At 51.2% G+C, this 22,080-nt stretch overlaps 1 protein-coding gene across 1 annotated transcript in view; it reads left to right on the top strand.

Annotated features, from left to right (window-relative positions):
* The window catches only part of SCARA5 (scavenger receptor class A member 5), a 96,046-nt gene extending 79,514 nt beyond the window's left edge, over positions 1-16,532 (top strand). Inside the window, exons 8-9 of the mRNA XM_037135603.2 lie at positions 7,673-7,867; positions 14,371-16,532. Of these exons, the coding sequence (XP_036991498.2) occupies positions 7,673-7,867; positions 14,371-14,507 (332 nt within the window). The 3' untranslated portion in view covers positions 14,508-16,532. The remainder of the gene's footprint in view (positions 1-7,672; positions 7,868-14,370) is intronic.
* The last annotated feature ends 5,548 nt before the right edge of the window (positions 16,533-22,080 follow it).

Raw genomic sequence — 22,080 nt, forward strand, 5'->3', positions numbered from 1 at the left:
GCATGCGGGAAGCAACCGATCAATGTTTCTCTCTTTTCCCCCCTCTCTCTCTCTCTTACTCTCTCTCTAAAATCAGTAATAAAAAAAAATCCTTGGATGAGGATTACAAAGGAAGGAAGGAAGGAAGGGAGGAAGGGAGGAAGAAAAGGAAAAGAAAGAAAGAAGGGAGGGAACTTTGCTCTTCTCCCAGGCTCTGCCTTGTAACAGCTGTGTGACCATCAGCAAATTACTTGACTTTTCTGGTCTCATTTTCTTTCCCATTAAGTGAGAGCCGTAATAACTAACTCACGGGGCTGTTGCAAAGACTAAACAAGCAAATGAATGCATGTATGAAGCACTTTGCACAGTGCCTGACACGTAGTGGGCACTGAGTACACATGAGTTCCTTTCACGGTCCGTCCTTGACTCGAAACCTCTCCTGGGTGGCACCCAGAACTTAGTTTTCTTGTAGCCAGGTTTGAGGGCGGCTCTGAGCCAGGTGTGGACGAGCCCTGCGGGTAGTAAGTAGTTCTAAGGCTGCCCCAGCCCTGGAGACTCGTTCTGAGATGGCGGCCACTAGCTCTTAAGCTGTCCTCCCAGACCCACTGTGGGGCCGAGTAATGAAGCTACTGCCTCAGTGGTGCTCCCACCAGATGCTGGAGAAAGAGGAAGATATTTCATACCTCTCTCCCCACTTATAAACGCAAAACCCAAAGCACAGAGAGTAAGACAAAGGTAAGAAATAATCTGATGAAGAAACATTGGAGCCGTTTGGAGATGCCGGTTCCTGTGAATAAAACCAGATGCTGGTTTAGAAATCCTGGAACGGATTCCCAAGAGATACTGTCAAGCTCCCTTCCATTCCCAGAGGTAGGATGAGCAGCTGTCAGGCGTGGTTCGAGAGGAGAGGATTCCTGCGTGTGAAGTGGGAGAGGCTGCGCAAGCCCCTTTCAGCTCTGGGGCTCAATAGTCAAAGCCTGGGGAGTCTGGGGTAGACCCAGCCTGCTTTGTCTGGGACCTTGATTTTCCTATGTAAGTATTTAGAAGGCAAAGAGAACAACAACAACAAAAAACCCATTCATTTTGAGAGACTCCCCACATATAAGATTTGTAAGGTCTATGCTAGGCCCCTCCATGGCCTCAGGCCTAGCTCCACATTCCTGGACCATTCCAGAGCTGCCTTGCTTAAGAAATCACATCCAGCTCACATGAGAGAGCAGAAAGTTGCTGTCAGCAGGAGCTGCAGAAGCCCCGTCCCCATCCCCTAGTTTGCTAAGGAGCCAGGAACTGCTCCCTGGGGAGAGCAGAGGAAGTCAGGAAGAGATGAATCTAACTGGAGGGATGCCCCCCCCCCAGCTCCCCTCCCCATGCAGGAAGGTTGCTTCGCAAAGAGGTTTTCAAGGATGCGTTCCTGCTCTGGCCAATGTAATCGAGCGATCCTCAGCAAAGCATGAAGACGCCTCCGAGCTGACCCGTGTGTTGCTGGGCAAAGTGCTGACCAGCCAGGGACGGGAGCTGTCAGGGAGAAGTGTCCGTAACTTGCCACGTGCTAGTGCTCTTGAGCACCACCATGACGCCCATTTTAAGAAGAGGGCAGGTGTAGAGAGGTCATATCTGGCCAGGAGCAGAGTCAGAATTCAAATCCAGTGCCCGAGTCCAGATCCAGCCTCTTTCCACTCCCTCCTGTTGCCTCCCCACAACGATCACTGCGGCCGCATGTTCCCCCATCCAAATTCCCGAACACACCCAGCGCCCAGGAGGCAAAGTAGTGAAACAGCCTTTGGATTGGTGTGTTGGGTTCCCAGAGGCTCTCTTTGGGTATTTTTGCTGACAAGGACCAGGGACTCATTGGGTCACTGCAAGTGAGAGAGGACTTATAGAGAGGGCACCTCCTTTAGAAGATCAGGGCTTGTGGTCAAGGTGGGCCTTGCAGAGCCTGGAATGGGAAGGCCATTCAGACGCGAGGCAGTTCTGGGGCCACCAGGGGTTCACGTCCACACACTCATGTCTCACTTTCAATGTGGCTCCTTCATTTCTGTCCCTGTGTCCTTTTGCTTCTGCTTCTGCTGGTCTCTCTCCATTTCCCCCAGCTCAGATTCCTAAGAGAGTCTGGGTGGTCCTGCCAGCTAGCATCGCAGTTTGGACAGGGCCTTTCCCGTGTGTAGGGAAGCATCCATGGGCTCATACCTCCACTGGCTTGTCTAATGCCGGTCTTACCACATTTGATGTTAAACAAAACCAGATGACAGTTACAGTGGACAGGGCAGATTTTCATCAGTAACATACAATTGCACTAGAGAAAAGAGACCAGCACAAACTGAACACAGTTTCGATTTGTACAGAGGAGACGGGGCATTTTAAAAAGATGCTAAGGAGCCCTAGCTGGTGTGACTCAGTGGATTGAGTGCCAGCCTGTGAACCAGGAAGTTGCCGGTTCGGTTCCCAGTCAGGTCACATGCCTGGGTTGCGGGCAGGGTCCCCAGTAGTGGGTATGTGGGAGGCAACCACACAATGGTGTTTCTCTACCTCTCTTTCTCCCTCTATTTTCCTCTCTGAATGAATGAAATATTAAAAAATAAAAAGACAATGAGAGGATAGGAAAGGTGGCGAGTGGGGGCTCAGTAGATCAGGGATATTAAAAGTTACAAAAGTCAGGAAGGGTCTTGGTCCTTGTGAAACCCATCTGGTGCTTATCCAAGCCAGGTTCTTCCCCTCCCAGGGAGGCTGGGAGGTACAGCCCTGTCTTCAGGTGTTGGCTGGACAAACACTAAATTCTTCTGGTGACCTCGAGTTTTCTCAGGCAGGCACTTTCAGGGAGGCCAGGGCCAGCCGAGGGGTGCGGCTTCAAGCTGTTAAACATTCTGTTAGTGTTTTGTTCAAGTCTGTATAGGCCAGGCGGAGGATGGGGTTTGGTCAAGGAGAGAGTCTCTGTCACTGATCCGCTAACCAGCCCTGGGAAGCGAGTGTGACTGGTGAAGGAATGAGGAAGATGGAGCGTCTCAGTGCCTCCAAGACTGGAGAAGAGCAGAGGCCTTGACCAGCCCCCAGCTAATCCCCTCACCACTGCCCCCTCCCCCACTGCCTGCCTCAGACCCACTCCTGCGGCCCTTAGTGGGGGCATTTTTGCCAAATGTCTTGGGCATTTTTACATGCAGAGAAGAAGGGGGGTTAATATAGCTCTGTGTCCCCATGGCTAGGCCAATACATAAAGATGAAGCAATACATAGGGAGTCTATCATGATCTACAGAAAGGCAGCACAAATAGATGCAACCCAGAGTCAGGACCCCCAGTGACCGTGTGGACCACGAGCGTATAGTGTCCTTCCTGGAGCACCACCGCTCCTGTCCGAGCCAGTGGGATCAGTGAGGGGCACAGCACCCATTCTCAACGGCCGGGCACTAACGATGGAGGCTGGAACCAGAGAGAGACAGAAATTGTGAGGCATTCAGCTGGGGATCCTGGTTGAGAATCTAACAAAGTCATGTATCCATGCATCCTTCTGGTCTTCATCCCATCTATTGTTCAAATATTTACTTAGCGTTTTTCAGCCAGCTGAGCATAATATTAAGTATTGTGGGGTCATGGACAAAAAAAACCATCATCTTTCTCTGCAAGGAGCACTTCCCTACGGAACATAAGATATGTACATGTAGCCCTTAGAGACAGAGCTTTTCTCGAGCTCTCTGAAGCCGTGCCCTCTGGTCTGAGGTGTGCCAGCCTGCCTCCACCTGGGCCCCATAGGTTGAACCTCAAACCAGCTTAACTCTGAGGCATGGCTTAGGCAGGACTGAAAGTGGCCAGTGTTAGAAAGAGCAGTGGTCTAGAAAGAGAGGGACCCAGCATCCCAGTAACAGCCGATTACTTCCTCTCTCTAAACCCTCAGTTTCCTCATTTCTAGATGAGGGTTTTTCCCAGGTAGTCCCTGAGATCTCCCTTAGCTCTGCCATTCTGTGCTCTTACCCAGAATGCCTCAAGGACAAATACACACATTCTCAGGACCTAGCACAGTTTTGGAATGTGGCAGGGATTCCCTAAGTGTACCTGGGTGGATAAGTAAATGAGTCATAGAAAAGAGAAATACATATATTGGTAAAGAATGAATACACATAAAGCATCTTCAGCATCCCAAATCTGTGCACAGAAGCAGAATAATCCTGGACTTCAATGAATATTGTCACATTCCTCAAAAGCTAAGGCTGGTTTATCTTTCCCTGACATGTTCATTTTCAATACAAACTCAGCAGTTTACAAGGGCATCCTACCATCTTCATCCTCCTGTAACTCTTAGGAGAAGCCAAACTGCTTCTGTGAACTTGCGGTAGAAGCATTACCATTCAAGGTTAATGTGGTTAATGTGACTAGGATCAAAGTCATGAAGCCCAGAAATCTCATGAAAACTAAAGACACTGGGAGAAAAGAGATGGTCTAGACAGAATTGGCCCATGAGTTAAGTCTCAAGTCCAGGCCCCAGCTCTTCTACTGCTAACTGAGAGATGACCTTGGGCAAGACACATCTCTCTGGGCCTGTTCTCTTGTGCATCACATGAAGAGTTTAGACTATGGGATCTCCAAGTATCTGCCAGCTGGACATTTCTCCATCACCTGTGATGATTAGAAAAGCCCAAAGACTATGGGACTGGTACCTAAAAGCGTGCACTCAGTGACGATGGCGTCCACAGCCCACACCTAAGCTGAAGAGAGTTGTCACTGGAGACAACCCCAGAAAATGTAAGGCTTCCTGGTCCAGACACCATGTCTGTTCTTCTCCATGATCTGACCCCATCTGTGCTTCAGCTACCCCCTCTTTACTGAGGGGCCAGGTCAGGACTGAGCCTGAGCTGTGATCCTGTTTCAGGTGGGTGGAGGAAGCTTTTGCGGTTGGTACCCGGGGTGGATTGCATAACGCGAGGGTGAGTAGAGCAGGTCAGGGAATGAGGAGGTGGGCTCTGTGCTCTGGTGCGGCAGCTAGCCAGAAAGCTCCAAGCAGCGGCTGGATCCACCGATGTGCCAGAAAACTCAATAGTGAGGTGATCAAGCCCTTTGATCTGGGAGAAAGCAAGGAGGCAGCCCAGCTAGAAAGGGCCAATTCCCTGGGTTCTTCTTCTTCTTCTTCTTCTTCTTTTAAAATGATTTTATTTATTTATTGTTAGAGGGGAGGAAGGGAGAAAGAGAGGGAGAGAAATATTGATCAGTTGCCTCTCACATGTCCCCCAACTGGGGCCCTGGCCGGCAACGCAGGCATGTGCCCTGACCACAGTTCCCTGAGTTCTTTACATCAGCGTCTGGTCTGAGCTTTTAATTTGAAGGAATTCTTCTCTGTCTGCTTTTCTGTGTAGAAGCAGGGAACCTCTGGCTCTAAATCCGGGGCAACAGGAAAAAAATAACAAAAGGGGCCACGGCCTGTGAACATCTGGGTGTCCCCCCTTTTGGGGGTTCAAGGAAAAGCCCTGCCCAGGTCTCCCCATCCAAGACGGCACCTCGATGCACTCATCAGTGCTTGGACTGTGTGTTTGGGTTAACTTGAATTGTTCAAATACATTTGTATCTGTTTCTTGGCTTCATTGTTCATCTTTCCCACTAAAAAAGCAGAGACTGTGCTCCTGGATGTGCCCACAGCACCTAGAACAGGATCAGGCCCCCGAGAGGTGGTCAGTCCCTTACTTCACTAAACAGAAGTGAACGGAGTGAGTTCATTCTGGCCAGAGCAGAGAGGATAAGGGGACTCTGAATGGCAGTCTCAGCTGCCCAGTATCCCCGCCCAGCCTCTTCAGACTCGACACCCTGAACTCCGCTTGCGCTGCTCAGACCCACAGAGCCCTCCCGCCACTTTCCTCTACTGATGCCCCAAACCGGGGCTTCCGTGGAGGCCTCCTGGCCTGAGATGGCCCACAGACACCATGACAGGGCACTGACAGAGGCAAGACTGGCCTGTGAGAAATCAAGACTGACATCTCAGCTTCAGCCAGCCCACCGGCCAACCCACCCAGGGCCAAGCCCCCAGCCAGGGTCAGGCCTCATCGGCTGCTGCTGGCTCTGAGCCAACACGTCACTGCGGCCGCAGGGGGCTCCTCTGTCTCAGAGCCAGCCTCTGCATTCCAGCCCCATCCAGGTGTTCCTGCTCCAGATTTCTGTGTCCTCTGTCCCATCCTCTGCCATTTTTGACAACCTGGTGGGAGCCTGTGTTTTCAGTACACCTGTATGGGGAGAGTGGGGAGAGGTGCAGGGTGCAGAGAAAACGTCCTTGGACATTTTCCGGGGCCTGTGCAAGCCATCGCCGTGTACTTGTTCAGCATCTTGGGAACGGTCTGGTTTCCCGGTGACTCCTCTGGGTCCCTGTGCAGAATGTGCTGGGGCTGCCCCAGCCTGGGCAGCATGTCACAGGCACATGCCCAGTCCGGGGTCCTCCCCTCTCTCATGTGGGTCAGATGCGGGGTTAATCAATTCTGCCATCTCCCCCAGGGGCCTACGCAGGTCTTTGCCAAGTCACAGTCATTGGAAGCAGGAATCCCCCAGCCCATCTGGCCAAAAAGGAAAGAGAAAAGGTAGTCCAAAGCCGCGGTGCTTATTGGGAGCGGAACTCCCTCGGGTTTGCTGTTGTCTCTACCAGTTCACGTAGGGGTTTTCCTGCATCTTGCCAACCACGTGTCACTGTGCCACGGTACCACGTCCCCACCTCCACCCTACATGGCCCAGCTGATTTCTGGCTGCAAAAAGAAGACAACTCTGACCTCTCTCTTGGCCTCAGAACCCCTGAATATTGGAGCCAAAAGGAACACTGCAGAGCATTGAAGCCTGTCCCTCCTGGTGCCAGCCAACAAAATCATTTGGGACACTTGTGAAAAAACAGATCCCTGACTGCTGCCACCAAGATTCTGACCCAGGAGGTCTCAGTGGGCCTGGGAGCGCCTGGGAGCCAGCATTTTCACAGGCAGAGCAGAGTGGATTTTAGGGCTAATCTCTGCAACACTATACAGGTGGATACATTTGTCCAAATGCACAGACTGTGTAACGTGGGCTTTCTGTGATGGCGATATATCAGTCTGGGTTCATCAACGGCAACTAATACAGCACTTTGGTGGGAGACGTTGAAAGTGGGGGAGGCTGTGCCTGTGTGGAGGTGTGTGGGAAACCTCCGTACCCTTCTGTCAACTTTGCTGTGGACCTAAAACTGCTTCAAGAAAGTCCAGTTTATTCCCCCAGACACAGAAAACAGACTGATGGTCACCAGAAGGGAGAGGGGTTGAGGGACTGGATGGAAAACTGGAGGGATTAAGAAGTACAAATTGGTCGTTACAGGACAGTCATGGGAGGTATAGTCAATAACAGGGTGACAGCTCCGTATGGTGCCAGGTGGGTCCTGGAACACCTGGGGGAGCCCTCCATGAGGTGTGTGACGGTCTGACTACTACGCTGTGCACATGAAATGAATACAAGACAATATGGAATGTAAACTGTGACTTAAGAAGGAAAGAAATTAAAGTCTCATAAAAGAAAGTGGGAGGTTGAGAAAAGAAGGCTGGTAAAGGGCAGTGGAAACACCGTGACTTGCGCAGGCCGCAATTTCGGTTGTGGCAGTGGCCCCAGGCCCCTGTGCCCTACCAGCAAGGGGTTGGTGGAGGGGAGTCAGGGAAGATCCCCCCCCACCCGCCATGTATCTAGAGCAGACTGGTGACTGTGGGCTGCTGCCAACAGGGGGCCTGGAGGTGCTGATGATCCGGCTGGTGAACGGCTCGGGCCTGCACGAGGGCCGCGTGGAGGTGTACCACGACCAGCAGTGGGGCACCGTGTGTGACGACGGCTGGGACAAGAAGGATGGAGACGTGGTGTGCCGCATGCTGGGCTTCCGAGGTGCACAGCAGGTGTCCCGCACAGCTCGATTTGGTCAAGGTAAGGGGCTTTAAGGCAAAGGACGCAGGGGGGAGGCCCAGGGATCCTAGGACGGGACTCCTCTCCGAAGCTCGAGTCCCCTCTGCAGCAATCCCGCCATGTGTCACCTGGCCTCAGTCCAGACACTTCCTGTGACGGGAAGCTCATCGTCCCCGAGGCAAGCCTGCCTGTCCTCGGACAGTTCTGATGATCAGAACGTTCTTTCTTTGCCCCGCCCACTGTGCTGAAGGGCTAAAGGGACTTGGGGCCGGCCGAGAGGAGGGGCGTGCCTCCTGCCCAGGAGGGGAATGAAGCCGGGCGCATCCAGGCTGGCCACGGATCCCCCGCTCTTCACAGCTGCCTTTCTTTCCCGCCCCACGACAGGCTGCTGCAGTTCTTGTGCAGAACCGTGTCTCTTAGACCTCAGTCACTGTCAATGGACTGAATATTTGTATCCTCCCCTAATTCCTAGGTTGAAACCCTAATCCCAAACATGGTATCGGGAGATAGGGCCTTTGGGAGGTGATTGGGTCATGAGTGGAGCCCTCACAATGGGGTTGGCACCCTTATAAAAGGGACCCCTGAGCCCAGGCCAGGTGGCTCAGTTGGTTGGAGCACCATCTTGTACATCAGAAAGTTATGGATTTGATTCCTGGTCAGGGCACATGCCCAGGCTGCAGTTTGACCCCTGGTCAGGATGTGTACAAAAGGCAACTGACCCATGTTTCTCTCTCACATCAATGTTTCTCTCTCTTTCTCTCCCTCTCTCTCCCTCTCTCTCTAAAATCAATAACTCGGGTGAGGATTTTTTTTAAAAAGTGAACTTCCTGAGAGCCCCCCATTCTCCTGTGAGGACACAGAGAGAGGTCTAAACCCGCAGGAGGGCCCTCGCCAGACCCCGATGGTGCTGGCAGCCTGGTCTTGGACCTCCAGTATCTAGGACTGGGAGACATATCCTGGGCCACCTGGTCTCCGCTGCTTCGTTACAGCAGCCTGAGCAGATTAAGAGCTGCACTGACCGAAAGTGACTCCTGGTGCAAGCTGTTGTGACAGCTGGTGGAGAGCAGCCGCTTGACCCGCACATGCTGGCGTCTCCACTTGAAAGGCCAGAGTGCACAGGGCGGTCAGAGGGTCCCGCTCCACAGGGGCAGCCCACGGGGACAGAGCGCTCACCTCCCACTTCAGGCTGGGGGCTGATTTCAGCTGGCTGTCTTCCAGAAGAAGTGCCATTTTTGTTTGCACAAGGAACAGAAACAGTAGGAACAAGTTCTTGCCTTCAGAGTTTGAGTCTAGTGAGGACTTCTTCCTAATAAGTGGAAGTAAAGCCTTTTTGGGGGGAAAAACTCTTAAAAACTCTTTTAGAGAAGCCACGATAGGCCGCTTGAGTGTCATGGGCAGTGTTAGCCCCAAACTGAGACTTCCTGGCCTTTTTCGTCCCCCTTGATGTTTATATCAGGTGGCACACGGGGAGGTTCTCAAACTGCAGCTTGATTCTGTCGGCCAGTCAGCGGGAAGCCGGCTTTGCTTCCACATACACATCAGATCTGTGCCGTTCTTTTTCCCCATCACAGTCCAATAACTTACGGTCTGTGACATTCAAGACCTTGACAAGCAGGCCGGCCTAGCATTGCAAATGGGTGCACAGAGGAAAACGGGGGCCCGGGGAGGGAAAGGCACCCACCCAGCTGAGCCTCACTGGCGCCCAGTCTCCCAGCCCAGCTGCACTACCTTCTTTCCACAGCAGTTTCGAGGCACCTTCCGCAGTCCAGGCGCTGGGCCCAGCGTGGCAGCACGGAGATGAGTCCACCGAGACTGGGAGCTCAACGTGTTCCATTTAGAAGTGAAGGTGGACATGGTTATAGATCCCGAACAGCGTGGCCAGGGTGATCACGCCAGAGCAGCCTTGAGGGCGGAGGGGAGGGGATGCTCGGCCATTCTGGTTCAGACAGGGCGGTGCCTCAGTCCAGACACCCCTCTGACCACAGCCCCCGCCCCCACCAGCCCCCTCGACTCTCAGTCCCAGGATGCCCGCTGCTCAGCCTCACAGGGTCTCCCGCACCCACAGCCCCTCCGTCCTGCCATTTGCACCCACTCCTCTCCCCCTGTCTGGTCTCTTTATCTCTGTAGGTCCCACGCATTCCACCAGTGTCTACCTCTGCGCTGCCCCTGGAATCTGCCCCCTCCTCTTTGTTCTCACTACTCCTGTCTTAGGAGCTCAGGCAGGGTAGAACAGTGGTTCGGAGCTCAGGTTCAGGGGTCAAGCCAACATAGAAGCCAATGTCTGCCACTTGCTGGCTGGTGACCTGGAGCAGATTTCTTAACCTCCCCAAGCTTCAGTCCTCCCACTTTTGAAAGAAGATTACAAGGGCCAGGTTTGGTTTCCTTGGCCAGGTCCCTCAGGCCCTGCCCTCATCAGCCACATGAACCTACTCGCATCCTCTGAGCTCGCGTGGCTGTTCCGTGTCTCTTCTAGAATGCCTTTCCCTTCTCTCCTTCTGGCTATTCCTACTCTGCTCCTACAGTAGCTCAGTTGTCACCTGCTAAAGGCCCCTTCCGACCCCCTCTCTGCCCCCACCCCATTCGATGCTATGCACCCAGAGCGATTTCTGTGCGTATCTTTACCCCAGCACCTCTCACACTCCCCGATCTCTGACGTACGTGTGAGCATCTCGTGGGCTTCATAGCTCCAATCCCCAGAACTGTGCCCGGGACATAATAAGCACTGAAGAAGCATGAGACGGAAGGAGCAGGGGGGAGGAGGAAGAAATGGAGGAAGGGACTCCTGTGCCCGCCTGCTCTGAATCCTCCCCAAGGTTATGTAAGGAACTGCCAATCCCTGGCAGTTCTCTCAGTGGTCTGGCACCATAACAACTTTCCCAGACGAGGCTCAATAATCAAGTTATCGGCCGCTCTGGGAAGACCCACGTGAGAGAGACTTAAAGATGTTTAATTTTACGTTGGCCAAAGAGCTGCTAGAGAGGAAGCGAATGTGGATGGAGAAGGTGGAGGGGCGGGGCTGGAACGAGGCCTGGGAGGAGACAGGCGGGACTAGAGTCTAGCACAGCTGGGAATCGTGCTTGGAGCTGCAGGGGACACCTTCCTGTTGGACAGATGAGAAGGAGAGGAGGCCGGGCACAAATGCAGACAGACTCGCAGGCAGGAGTGCGTGCATCGGAAGTGTTCGCTTCTAATCATACCATTGTTACCATTTTTTGGCCCCTTTTTTTTCCCAAGAAAAAATTCAAACACTGGGAGATGGCTTAGTGCAAGGCTCAGCAAACAATAAAAGACCCAGCAGCAAATATGTCAGGCTTTGTGGGCCAGACGGTCACTCTTACAACTCCGCTCTGCAGTTGTAGCATGAAAACAACCATCGACAAAATGTAATCAAGTGATGAGGCTGTGTTCCAATACAACTTTATTTACAAAATCAGGCAGTGGGCTGCGTCGGCCCAGGGTTTCCCACCCTCTGGCTTAGTGTTTGTGCTGCGTACTGTGTGCTGTGGCTCTATAATGAATGAAGACTGGATCAGCTGAATGTCGGAGGCCTGGGTCATGGTCTCTTACCCTTGATGGTTATGGGGCAAATTATTTGATCTTTCTGGGGCCTTCATTTTCCTGTTTCTTATGCGTCTCTGCTCAGTAGCTATCCTGCTGCCTCTGTGTGACGCTCCCATGGAAGCCTAGAGGATTCAGTGTAATTGATTCTGTCTTTTAATATTACTCTGAATAAACATACAGAAGCTCAAATGTCAGCTCCATGAAGCAGAGAGATTTTTGTCATTGTTATTCTAGCTTTTCTGTCCAATGATGTGGTCCGAACACCCAGCACAGTGCTGAGCACAGAGTAGGCCCTTAAATGAGTGTTGAACAAATGAATGACAAGGAGCAAATGAAATCTCCACGGACTCACCCCAACTGTATCCCCGTCCAACGTGTCAGAAGACCTGGCCCCTCGTCCTGATGGTGCCTGCATCCGTAAAGTGGGGAGCAGAGGGCCCAGACTGCTCACCTGCTAGGGCTTGGTTAGGGAGCTCCAAGAGGGCAGCCAGGTGGGAGTGCACACTGACGCAGGCAGGGCTTCCCAGATGTGGACATCTGTGTGCATCACGCAGACCTGGTTAAAACGCAGGCTCCAACTCAGATCTGGGTGGGCCTGAGACTGCATTCCCAACAAGCTCCCAGGTGAGGCTGCGGCTCCTGGTCCTCCGGCCACGCAGAGCAACCGGAGGTCAGTTCCGAGCCTCGGTGCCTGGAGTCACAGGAGTTTTCACCTCCCTGACGCAGGAGGAGCAGAGATGTTTTATGGACTCATTGGCCCTTCACCCCCAGGCTGTGTAATAACTGCAGAGACTCAGTGCTGCCGGTTTAACAACCCTGGTCTCATTTCATCAGCTCTCGTTCGGTGAGCATTAGCCTGGGCTCCCTAGCTAAACACCAGCTAGAGTTTGGAGCCTCACGGTGCTCTGTTCACATTTGGGCCCCTAACCTTGGGCCTCTTCAGTATTCGTCAGCCCCCTTTATTTGTTTTGGGTGTAACTCACCCCACATTGCTTTTGGGCCTGCAGCCTCTTCCTGGGTAATTTGTAAACCAATGTGTTTTCCAGGAGGCATTTAATCTGCGAACCATTGCTTGACCTCAAATGGTTTATTGTGTAAGAGGCATAGGGTATGCAGCCAGAGAAGAGATTCTGGGGAAGAAATAGCATCCAAGACAGCGGAAAGAGGCCTCTCCTCGCGCCTCTGCTTCAAATTCACTCTGCAGTCCTGCTGCACAACAAAAGTATTCGTTCATGTGATTAGTTCTCGAGTGAATGACAGTTTTAGGGTTTACCAGTCAGTGCTGACAAGCCCTCTAAAAGGAGAGGTTGTCTGGCTGCTAAGAGATGGGACGGTGGGGGCGGTGGGCAGAGCGAGCATCAGAATACAGGGACTATTTATGATCTCATTTGACCTGCTCAGGTTGACCCAGCCAGCAATGTTGAAACCCATTTTATGACCTTTAATTCCATGCTTTTTGGTGCCGGTTTATAGACCCTAATAAGTTAGGGTGCTGGAGTGACCAACCGCCTCAGTTTACCTAGAACTTACCCAGTTTTAGTATCAAAAGTCTCACATCCTAGAAATTCCCTCTCTGTTTCAAAATGGAAATGGTCCCCTAGATGGGACCAGGACTTGAGTTGAGGTCTGTCCTACTTTGCAAAGCCCCACTTCTGCCCTGCCAGTGCCTCGCACCCTTGAACACACAACCACTTGTTCAAAGGCAGATCCTAGTTCAGTGGGTCCAGGGCAGGCCCCGAGGCTGCACCCCAGGCGACGCCCATGCCGTGGGCCAGCACCACACTTCGAGTGGTGAAGCTCCACGCATTGCTCCCATGGGAGCCCGGACGCTCAGCCATTCTTGCCAAGGACCCCCAAATGGGCTTCCACCACTTAGGGCCCGGCACCACCATCAGCCCAGGGAGCCCACCAGAACCATGGGTAATGGTCCTGCCAGTTCATCAGTGGGGGACCGCAGGTGACTTTGGTGCGGCCCACTCCCCTCTCTACCAACTCCTCTCATCTCAGATAAGCCATCTCCATTCCCTCTTGGAGCCTCACCCCGCTGCCCCATTCCCCTGGCATTTATTGAGGGACCTTAATGCCAAGCTTATGTCTCTCAAGGCTCAGGTACAATCCTGGAAAAGCCATCTAAAGGCTCCCCTGCATGGGCACCTTCAGACCAACAGGTTGGTCCCCTAAGGGCCTGGGTAAACAGAGCTGACTGCAGGCAAAACTCAGATAGGTTGTCTTAGGGACCCTGTATGTTGGGAACCAAACTAATTACTATGGTTAGGGATGCTTCTGCCTGCCATCAAATATATGTCTGGTTATAATGTTAACTTCTGGGGTCCTCTGCCATTCCAGCACTGATATTTGGGGCTCATTGAATAAGAACCATCTAGCTTAAACTTCTACATACTGCAAATAATATTGGCACTGAAATACTCAGTAACGGGGCACTGGGTCTGTCCTGTCCAGTACCTGTCTGACATTGACCCTCTGACATGGCCCTACCCAAGTATTCATTAACAAAGACTGCAACGTGTCTTATCTCAAAAGTTATGCAGCGTCTCGCTATAAAGTACAGGCCTGGAACATGGCAAGACTTGGGCTTGAGTTAAGACTCTTCCACTTGTAAGATGAGCAACCTTGTATCAGTGGCTTCGTGTGCCTCAGTTTTCCCATCTGTAAAATGGGTTTCTTAATGCCTATCTCACAGCACCATTGTGAGACTGGAGGAAGATCCTACGTGTAAGATGCCTGATGCAGGAAATAGTAAATACTACCATCACCACTATCAATTATTGCTTCTCTGCCCTCAAAAAAAAAGAGCCCAGGAAATAGGTGTTTGAACTTGGGGTAGAGAGGGCAGGTGGGAGCCACTGGATTTGCCAGGACAGCCTAGGGCAGCCTGACCTACGACTCTTGCATCCTGCTCTCCTGCATACCTGCTAAGAAGCTATGTTGACTTGTCTCCACAGGCACAGGGAAGATTTGGATGGATGATGTTGCCTGCAAAGGCACAGAGAATTCCATCTTCCGCTGCAACTTCCTCAAATGGGGGGTAACAAACTGCGGACATGCTGAAGATGCTGGGGTGACGTGCATCAGAGAGTGAAAGTGGACACAGCCAAGGTCCGGACCCTACTGACCAGCCTCCTTCCTGCATTTCTGGGGTGGGAGCCTTGCTTTGGGCTCCCCCGATCATGCCTCTGCCCTGCCCAGCCCAGCATTCCCCGAACCTCGTCCCTATCCTGGGACTACAGTGGCCTGTCGCCATCCTCCTCTTGGACATCTGCTGCAAACTGTAACTCCAGGACCTACTGCTTGCTTCCCCCTTCCACCAGAGTTCCTGAATGGGGAGACCTGGTCAGCTGGAGCGCCATTTTCTGCAGCCTTCTAATGCGGTACATCCCGCCTCAATATGCATGTTCCCTTCGGCCCATTAGTTATGGAAGAGAGCTGAGACAGCGTTGGGGACAAATGGCACAGTGGGGATGGGAGGGAGGTATAACAGCGTTCGCGCGTTGGGTAATTCCCAAACCTTGGTTCAGCCAAGAGCCTTGACATCTCCCTTCCCAGCAAGAGAAGATACTGAACGATTCCTTTTCTCCTCCTTACACTGCCTCTGCATCCTTGTGTTAGTTTTTGGGTGTGGCAGCTACAGGAGTGAGTGGGAAACGCAAGTTACGAGCAGGAATTCAGTTGCATTTGGAGAAGGGGAGTGAAACTAACATTCACCGAGTGATCCCTATGTGTGCTACATAGTATCTTGAGTGCTAAATGTATTTATCCACTTTGCTGCATTTCTACAAGGCATGTTAGCTTAGGTAGTACCTCACCTCCACTCACCTGGCCTAGAAGGTGTAACATTGAGAACAACTGAGACCATTGTTTCTGCCTGAACCTTGGTGTGTCTTTGCTAGGCTTGAGCAAAGAGCTCTTGGTGCAAGACCTGTGTATCTAGAAGATTACAAACTCCAAAACCTATGGAGTGTGAGTGCAAGATCAGACATGGCAGGCTTCCAGGCTAACCATCCACGCAAAAGGAAAGGTGGTTTGGAGGGTGACGTGGGTGACGTGGGGCTCTTGGGGTTAAACAGAGACCAGCACTCGCAGTCGTGTGACAGTCAGGGTTAAAGCCACGGCTCCTGTGTCTCAGAGCTGCCTGGAGGTGATGCTATCGCACCTCCCAGGCCCCTTTGGGTGTGATCCTGTGCTCAGGAGAACATGTGCCCTGATGGGTCCTAGAGGAGTCGAAGGAATTGAGGGTTTCTTATCATCTCCAGGGGAAGAAGGGGCCCTGTCTTCTGTGCATCCTCAATCAGCGCTGTCTCCTAGTGACAGGGGATCACATTCTATTTTTGATACCAGGAAGGGGTCCAACTGGGCCACCTGTGCGTTCCAGGACTCGAGGAGCTACATGGTACTGAGGGAGCACAGGCCCACCTCGCGTGGGGGAGTCACAGACTCTCAGTCAGGCCTCGGACACACAGCCACCTGTCCCACCGGGATCACCAGCCTGCCTGGGGAGGAGTGGCGCCTGGGACCTCCAGGGGCGGGGCCAAGACAGTTCCTGTCTGACCAGTCAATCAGTATGTGCTATTGGTTGTTCTTTGCTTATAATATGCTTATTACTTATTAACGTCCTGACGATCAGAGACTCTCCTTCGGACCAGCTGCTGTGTTTGCACACCTTGCGTGTACTCATGCGTTTTTCCCAGCACCCATCCATGTATGCATATATACACACAGCACTGTTCACTGCATAACTCAGCACGTTGCAAAGTTCGTGTTAAAAAAAATGCCAAAGGTGGAGAGATGTCACGTTGGGTGAAATAGATTCCCGAGCTGGTTCTGGCAAAGAACCCAGCTACCCCGCCGCCAAAGACCTGAGTGATGCTCTCGCTCGGTCTTTCCCTTTGGGAAACCACAAGTCTTGTTTTACATCCAATAAAAATGATGGCGATAAGCGTCTGAACCTTAAAATGAAAGTCTACTAGTTTACATACCTACTTAAGAGGACATGGAGGTCCCCATGGACCTGCATTTCAGGGACTACAGGAAATTAGGCTTGGCCTAAAGTATATCAGATCTTTTGTGAGAAAGAATTTCAATAAAGCTTAAAATATGTCACTGACAAGCTTTGAGTCATATTTTTTTTTCTCATGAAAACCCAGTGAGCGTGGGGAGGGCTGGTAAGAACTGGACGCCAAAAAAAAAAGACCGCTAAAAAAAAAAAAGAACTGGACAGTGGGATCATTTCTCAGCGGGGATGGTGAATGGACACCTATGAGAAGGAGCCTTCATACCATAAAGGGCGATGAGCAGGGTAGACCAAGGACATGGCGGGACGTGATGGCTCAAGCTTTGCTCCGTCACCTGTGGAAAGGGACCCGAGCAGCGGAACAGTAACCAAGGCCCGGCTTATAGGAGAATTGCTTTGTCGTCGATGAAGGAAGCAACACTTGCCTGGTTCCTCACATCCCCGGAGGTTTTACTTAGAGCTGTGCTTCCATCGGAGTTCTGTTCCCTCAAGAGATGATCTCCAGCTTCAGGTGCGAGGTCTGTGAGGTCGCTGAGCCTCAGCATCTGATGAGAGGCAGGACCTCCAAGCCTCAGGACCTGGGCCATGCATGGGGACGGCCCAGGCCACCTCATCGTCGTGGCCACGTGCTCATAGCTGGCACCTCTGGAGTGTCTGTCTCCTGGCCCTGGGCTTGCTGTGGACCATGATACTTTGGTAAAGGAAGTCCACAGAGGGGCCCCCTGTTTTTCTCCTCCAAAGAGCTTGGTGATGCCCTTCCCCTCGTCACTGTGTTTCCCACTCTGTGAACAGCCCCCAGGGAGGAGGGCAGCAGCCTCCCCCCCGCCCTCTCTGATGTCTACAAGACACTACTAATGCCCTCAACTCAAATGCCCGTGAAGAACAACTTTGGGGCCTGTCGGTGCTGCAGTTACACCACGCTCTGTCGTGGACGTGATGTGTGGAAAGGATGATAGAAATTTCTCCACCATCAGCACCCCTCAGTTTCTTCAGCCACATTGTCATATGGCAGTTATTCTAACATTTCCGTAAAACGTGAAATGTGTGAATCACTTCTCTTTCTCTTTTCTAACTAGCTCTCCCTTCAACCCTTCATAGCACGCCCCTCTCTACCCTCTTCTCCTCTCCTTCCCTCCACCTGTAGCATTCTGGAGCTGAGATGAGCCTCGTCGTTCATCCCTCTCCGCCAGCACACCCCGCAGTTAGAGAGGCTGAGGAGCTGCTGCGGAGGGCCTCTGGCTCCCTGGGTCACTCCCACCCCGGTGACGGGAACCTGAACCGGTCCCAGCGCTGCGTGAGCTCCGGGAACACCACTTCCTCAGAGGTCGTGCAGCCTCACGGGGTTCACACAGATTGCCGTTCAGCTGACAACCCAAGGGGTCTTTCTGGAATTTTCTCTGTGTAGCTCCTTACTTTCAGATACTTCGCCCTGCAAATCTCAGCCCCCCCTGGCCTCCCCGAGCCCCAGTCTTTGGCTCTGGGCCTTGGTGTGGTGGCCGGACCCTGGGCCCCCCTGGTGCCGCTCTCTAGGACGGGCTCACCTCACTTGTCATCTTTTCTCAGGGATCACAGTCTTGTGCTTCCTGTGGGCCAACGTCTGAAATTAGGTTTCAAGTATTTTGGGCAATTCTTGGGTTATGACAAAGGAAGGATCATTTTGGTAGGTACTTTCTCATGGCCCTAAGCGAAGTTCTTCCTGTGGGAATTTTCTGATCAGACAGAACTGTGAGAGAAGGGTCTGCACTGTTAAAACGCAGCACCACCTGAGCATTCGGAGGACACCAGCTCCAGAAGGAGTGTCCCCTTGTGGGGAGGGGGCTCCCCTCACACTCTCTCAGGGCCCCGCCCACTCAGACTCCTCCCAAAGGTCAGCCCCAGCCGCTTGCTTGTTTTTCCTTGGGACTAGCTGAGTGAGCCTACAGATGCAACAAGGAAACGGTACCCGAAAAATACAAACAGCTGTAGCCCTGGCCGGTGGCTCAACTGGTTGGAGCATTGTCCCATACACCACACGCTGCAGGTTTAATCTCGGTCAGGGCACGGGCCTAGATGCGTTTGATCCCTAGTAGGGCATGTAGGGAAGGCAACTGATCAATGTATCTCTCTCAGATCAGTGAAAGCATGTCCTCAGGTAAGCATAAAAAAAGAAAGAAAAGAAAGGAAAAACACGAACAGCTTAAAAGCAGACAAGTGTCCAAAATACAAGTCTTGCACTCTTCAAATAACTACTTGACTTGTGGTCCCAAAGAGCTGGTAAAAATGTCCTGGCTCCTTGCCTGACCCACTTGCCTCTCAGCTCCACCTAGGCCCGCACAATGGGCGTTTTCTTCAATGGGCATTTTCTTATTTCCCATCTCCTGTTCTAAAGCAGAAAAGTGTGTGCTGGCTCTGTCGTCCGCCAGGGCTGCGGTCACCAATAGCACATCCTGGGTCTCAGGGACAGGCCTCACCCTTCCAAACCTGACTGACTCAGGTCCGTGTCAACGACGCAGTGACTTGCCTGTCTCTCCCTGTGGAAGCCCATGCCCTGTCCCCAACGGGGAATGGTTCTGACAAAATTCTCACCCTTCTTTCATTTCTGTGGTCGTGTAATGAGTATTACTGAGTGTCTATTCTATTAAGGGCCCACCTTGCTACAGGCGGACCAGCCCGCTTCAGTTCCTGCCCTCACGGGGCTTACATTCCAGCTCTTATCCTCTCGTGGATTTTCACATAACATTAAGCACACAAGGAAAATAATATACAACAACAGAAAATACGTGGGTGAAGGTGCAGCGTGGCTGCTTGCTAACCTACTCATGCAAGACATAAATAACTCAGTTGTTTAAAAAATTTTTAAACACCATCTTAGTTGCTGGGCCAACAATAGCACAGGTGGCTCTGGTTTTGCAAATAATCAACAACAGGAAATGGGAATGATCAAACACTAAGACTCTCAGGCCATTCATTCGAAACAGTAGTGGTTGCTCATGTAGAGGCAATAGTGGTTGCTGAGTATTTACCGTGGGGCAGGTTCTCCGGGCTTTACAAGACCGAACCCCCTGAATCTTTATAACCACTGGTTCTGTTCTCATCTTCCCAGTTTTGCAGGGGTGGAGGGGAGACTCGGGACTGTGAAGATCCCACACTAAACAGGGAAATTAGGACTAAGAAATCTTAAACACTACACTCTTGTAACACAAGTAGTGATAACACCAGGATTCTCAAAGGTTAACGCCGAGGAAAGCGGAAACAGAGATCGTAGATCACTGGTGGAATACAAAGTATTTGAGCCCTTGGGTCCTGTTAATGTGCTTACAGAAATAAAGAGCTCTGCCTTCAGTTACCTACATTCAAATGACCCATGCACCACGTACAGAGTGAACCCACAGCAATCTCTTACACAGGACCAACCCACGAGTAGCTGAGGAGCAACAGCTGTGCCGTATGGTCTGGGTGTGTCGTAGGCTGCCCCACCGGGGTCTGTGTGAGTGCACCCTGTACACTTTGAGCAATGACGAAATCACCTCCTGTTGCACTTCTCAGAACATATCCCCATTTGTTAAGCGACACAGGACTGCACGGCTGCAAAACCCGGCTTCTCGTGGGGGTATCTTTGGGACAACACAGGGTCCAACCTAGATGAGCACCTGGAAGCCCCCTCTTTTCAGGTCTGCTTCTTTCCTCCTTCCTTACCCCTTGCCCAGCTCCCAGGGTCTCCACTCCGCAGACTCAGTCCTGGATGGCAACGGCCAGTCCTACAGGGGGTGCACATATGACACCAACAAACCTCTGTTATTTCTTCTGATTACCTCTCAGCCTGATGTTGTTGTGAAGCTCAATGATGCCCACCCCTCCTGAAGGGAGGACAAGGAGGAACGATGGGATGGAGCTACTGGAAACCCCATCCTGCCATAGAGAAACATTTCTGAATGATGACCTGCTTTTAATTTTCTTAATTTGTACAATGACAGGACATAACACATTTAAATGTTTATTGAGCCCTTTCCTTCCACCAGGCACACTGCCCGGTGCTGGAGAAACAGGTTGCAAAAAACGGTCTGTTCAAGCCTCAGACGATTGTAAAGAAGAGAGTCACTCAAACTGGCTCACCGGAAAGATTTTGTGCAAGCCACTCACTACCCGGTCTAGTCAGCTGTAGCCCATCTAGAGGAGCCGGTGAGAGAACACAGTCACTTGGAGGAGAATCCCCGGCTTTTGTGTGAGGGGTTGTGGGAGGCGTGTTCATCTCAGGAGCAATGGGAAGCGAGCAATATTAGCATCTCTGCACACAGTCCCTGCCCTCAAGGTGCTCTCAACTCAATAAAAAAAGCACAATGAAAGTGGCAATAACCAAGTTTGCTAAGTGGAATGGCCAAGTTAGGCATCAAAATTAAAAAGCACAGACAAGGCACATCTAACTCAGATGGAGGGCTGAAAGGAAGTTTTTGAAGAGTGCTAACCCCTGAGATGGACCTTGGTGGGCTCAAATAGCTACATCAGAAGGGCATAAACTAAAAATGTGGACAATACCAAGGTACATGAGGCTACGGAAGACAGGAACTTCTGTGCCCTGCTGTGTGAGCGCTGATACAGCTATTCTGATTAACAGTCGGAGAGTATTTAGTACAATGAAACATGGTTGAGCCTATGACCCAGCAATCCCACTCTGGAATGCACATCAGTGGAATTTATGTCCAAGAAACAGATAAGTAAAATGTGGTGAGTGCATACTTTTGAGTATCATGTGAAGGAAACAATGAAATATACATACATGTATATATCCATGTAAGTATATATCCATCTATACATACAGCAACACAGAAAGAGCTCAAAGTAGTATAGAATAAAAACGATAGAAATTGAAAATTATTGTACTTCTGCTTCCAGCCAAGATAGTTAGACATGGATAAATATAACCAACATTTTCCTTGGCATCTAAAACTCTTTGAAAGATAATAAACTGTTCAAAACAAAATTAATAACAATGCCTTGTGTTAGAAAGAATGTGAAGCCAAGGAACCTTCGCACATTGCTGCTGGGAATATAAAATGATGAAATCACTTTGGAACACAATTGGGCAGTTTCTTAAAAAGTTCAATGTCAATCCTATGTGTTACCTAAGAGAAATCAAAGCACAGGTTTGCACAGAGACTTGTATACAAATGTTCATGGCGGCTTTATTGATAATATAAAAATCTTTGAACCACCTAAATGCCCACCAAGAGGTGGAGATGAACAGACAAAGTGTGGTGTATCCACACAATGAACACAATTGTGGATGAACAAAGCCCAAAGTGGAAAATTTAAAGAGACAAATAGTATTGACAGATACAAAGTAAAATTGATCAAGCAGAAAAAGAGAAGACAAAACTTCTTAGGAATGTAAATGAGGACAAAGTAGAGAATAAGAGAAAGTAAGAGAATATCGTAAACAACTTCCTGCCAGTGTTTTTTTTAAAAACCATAGGTAAAGTTTAGATAAACACTGACGTGAGCCAAGAGGCTCCCTAGCGTCCCGTTGTTCTCCAGAAGGGTGGACGCTGGCGATGGGCAGTGTGGACAGCTTCACACTAAGCTCCACGGCCCCTGTTTCTGTAGCTTTACTGGGTAACCACCCAAAGAGCTTAAGGGAACTTGAAGGGCAGGAGGGAAGAGTAGACGT

Source organism: Artibeus jamaicensis, unplaced genomic scaffold (assembly GCF_021234435.1).
Source record: "Artibeus jamaicensis isolate MK-2021 breed Jamaican fruit bat unplaced genomic scaffold, CSHL_Jam_final scaffold_537, whole genome shotgun sequence".
Taxonomy (NCBI): Eukaryota; Metazoa; Chordata; class Mammalia; order Chiroptera; family Phyllostomidae; genus Artibeus; species Artibeus jamaicensis.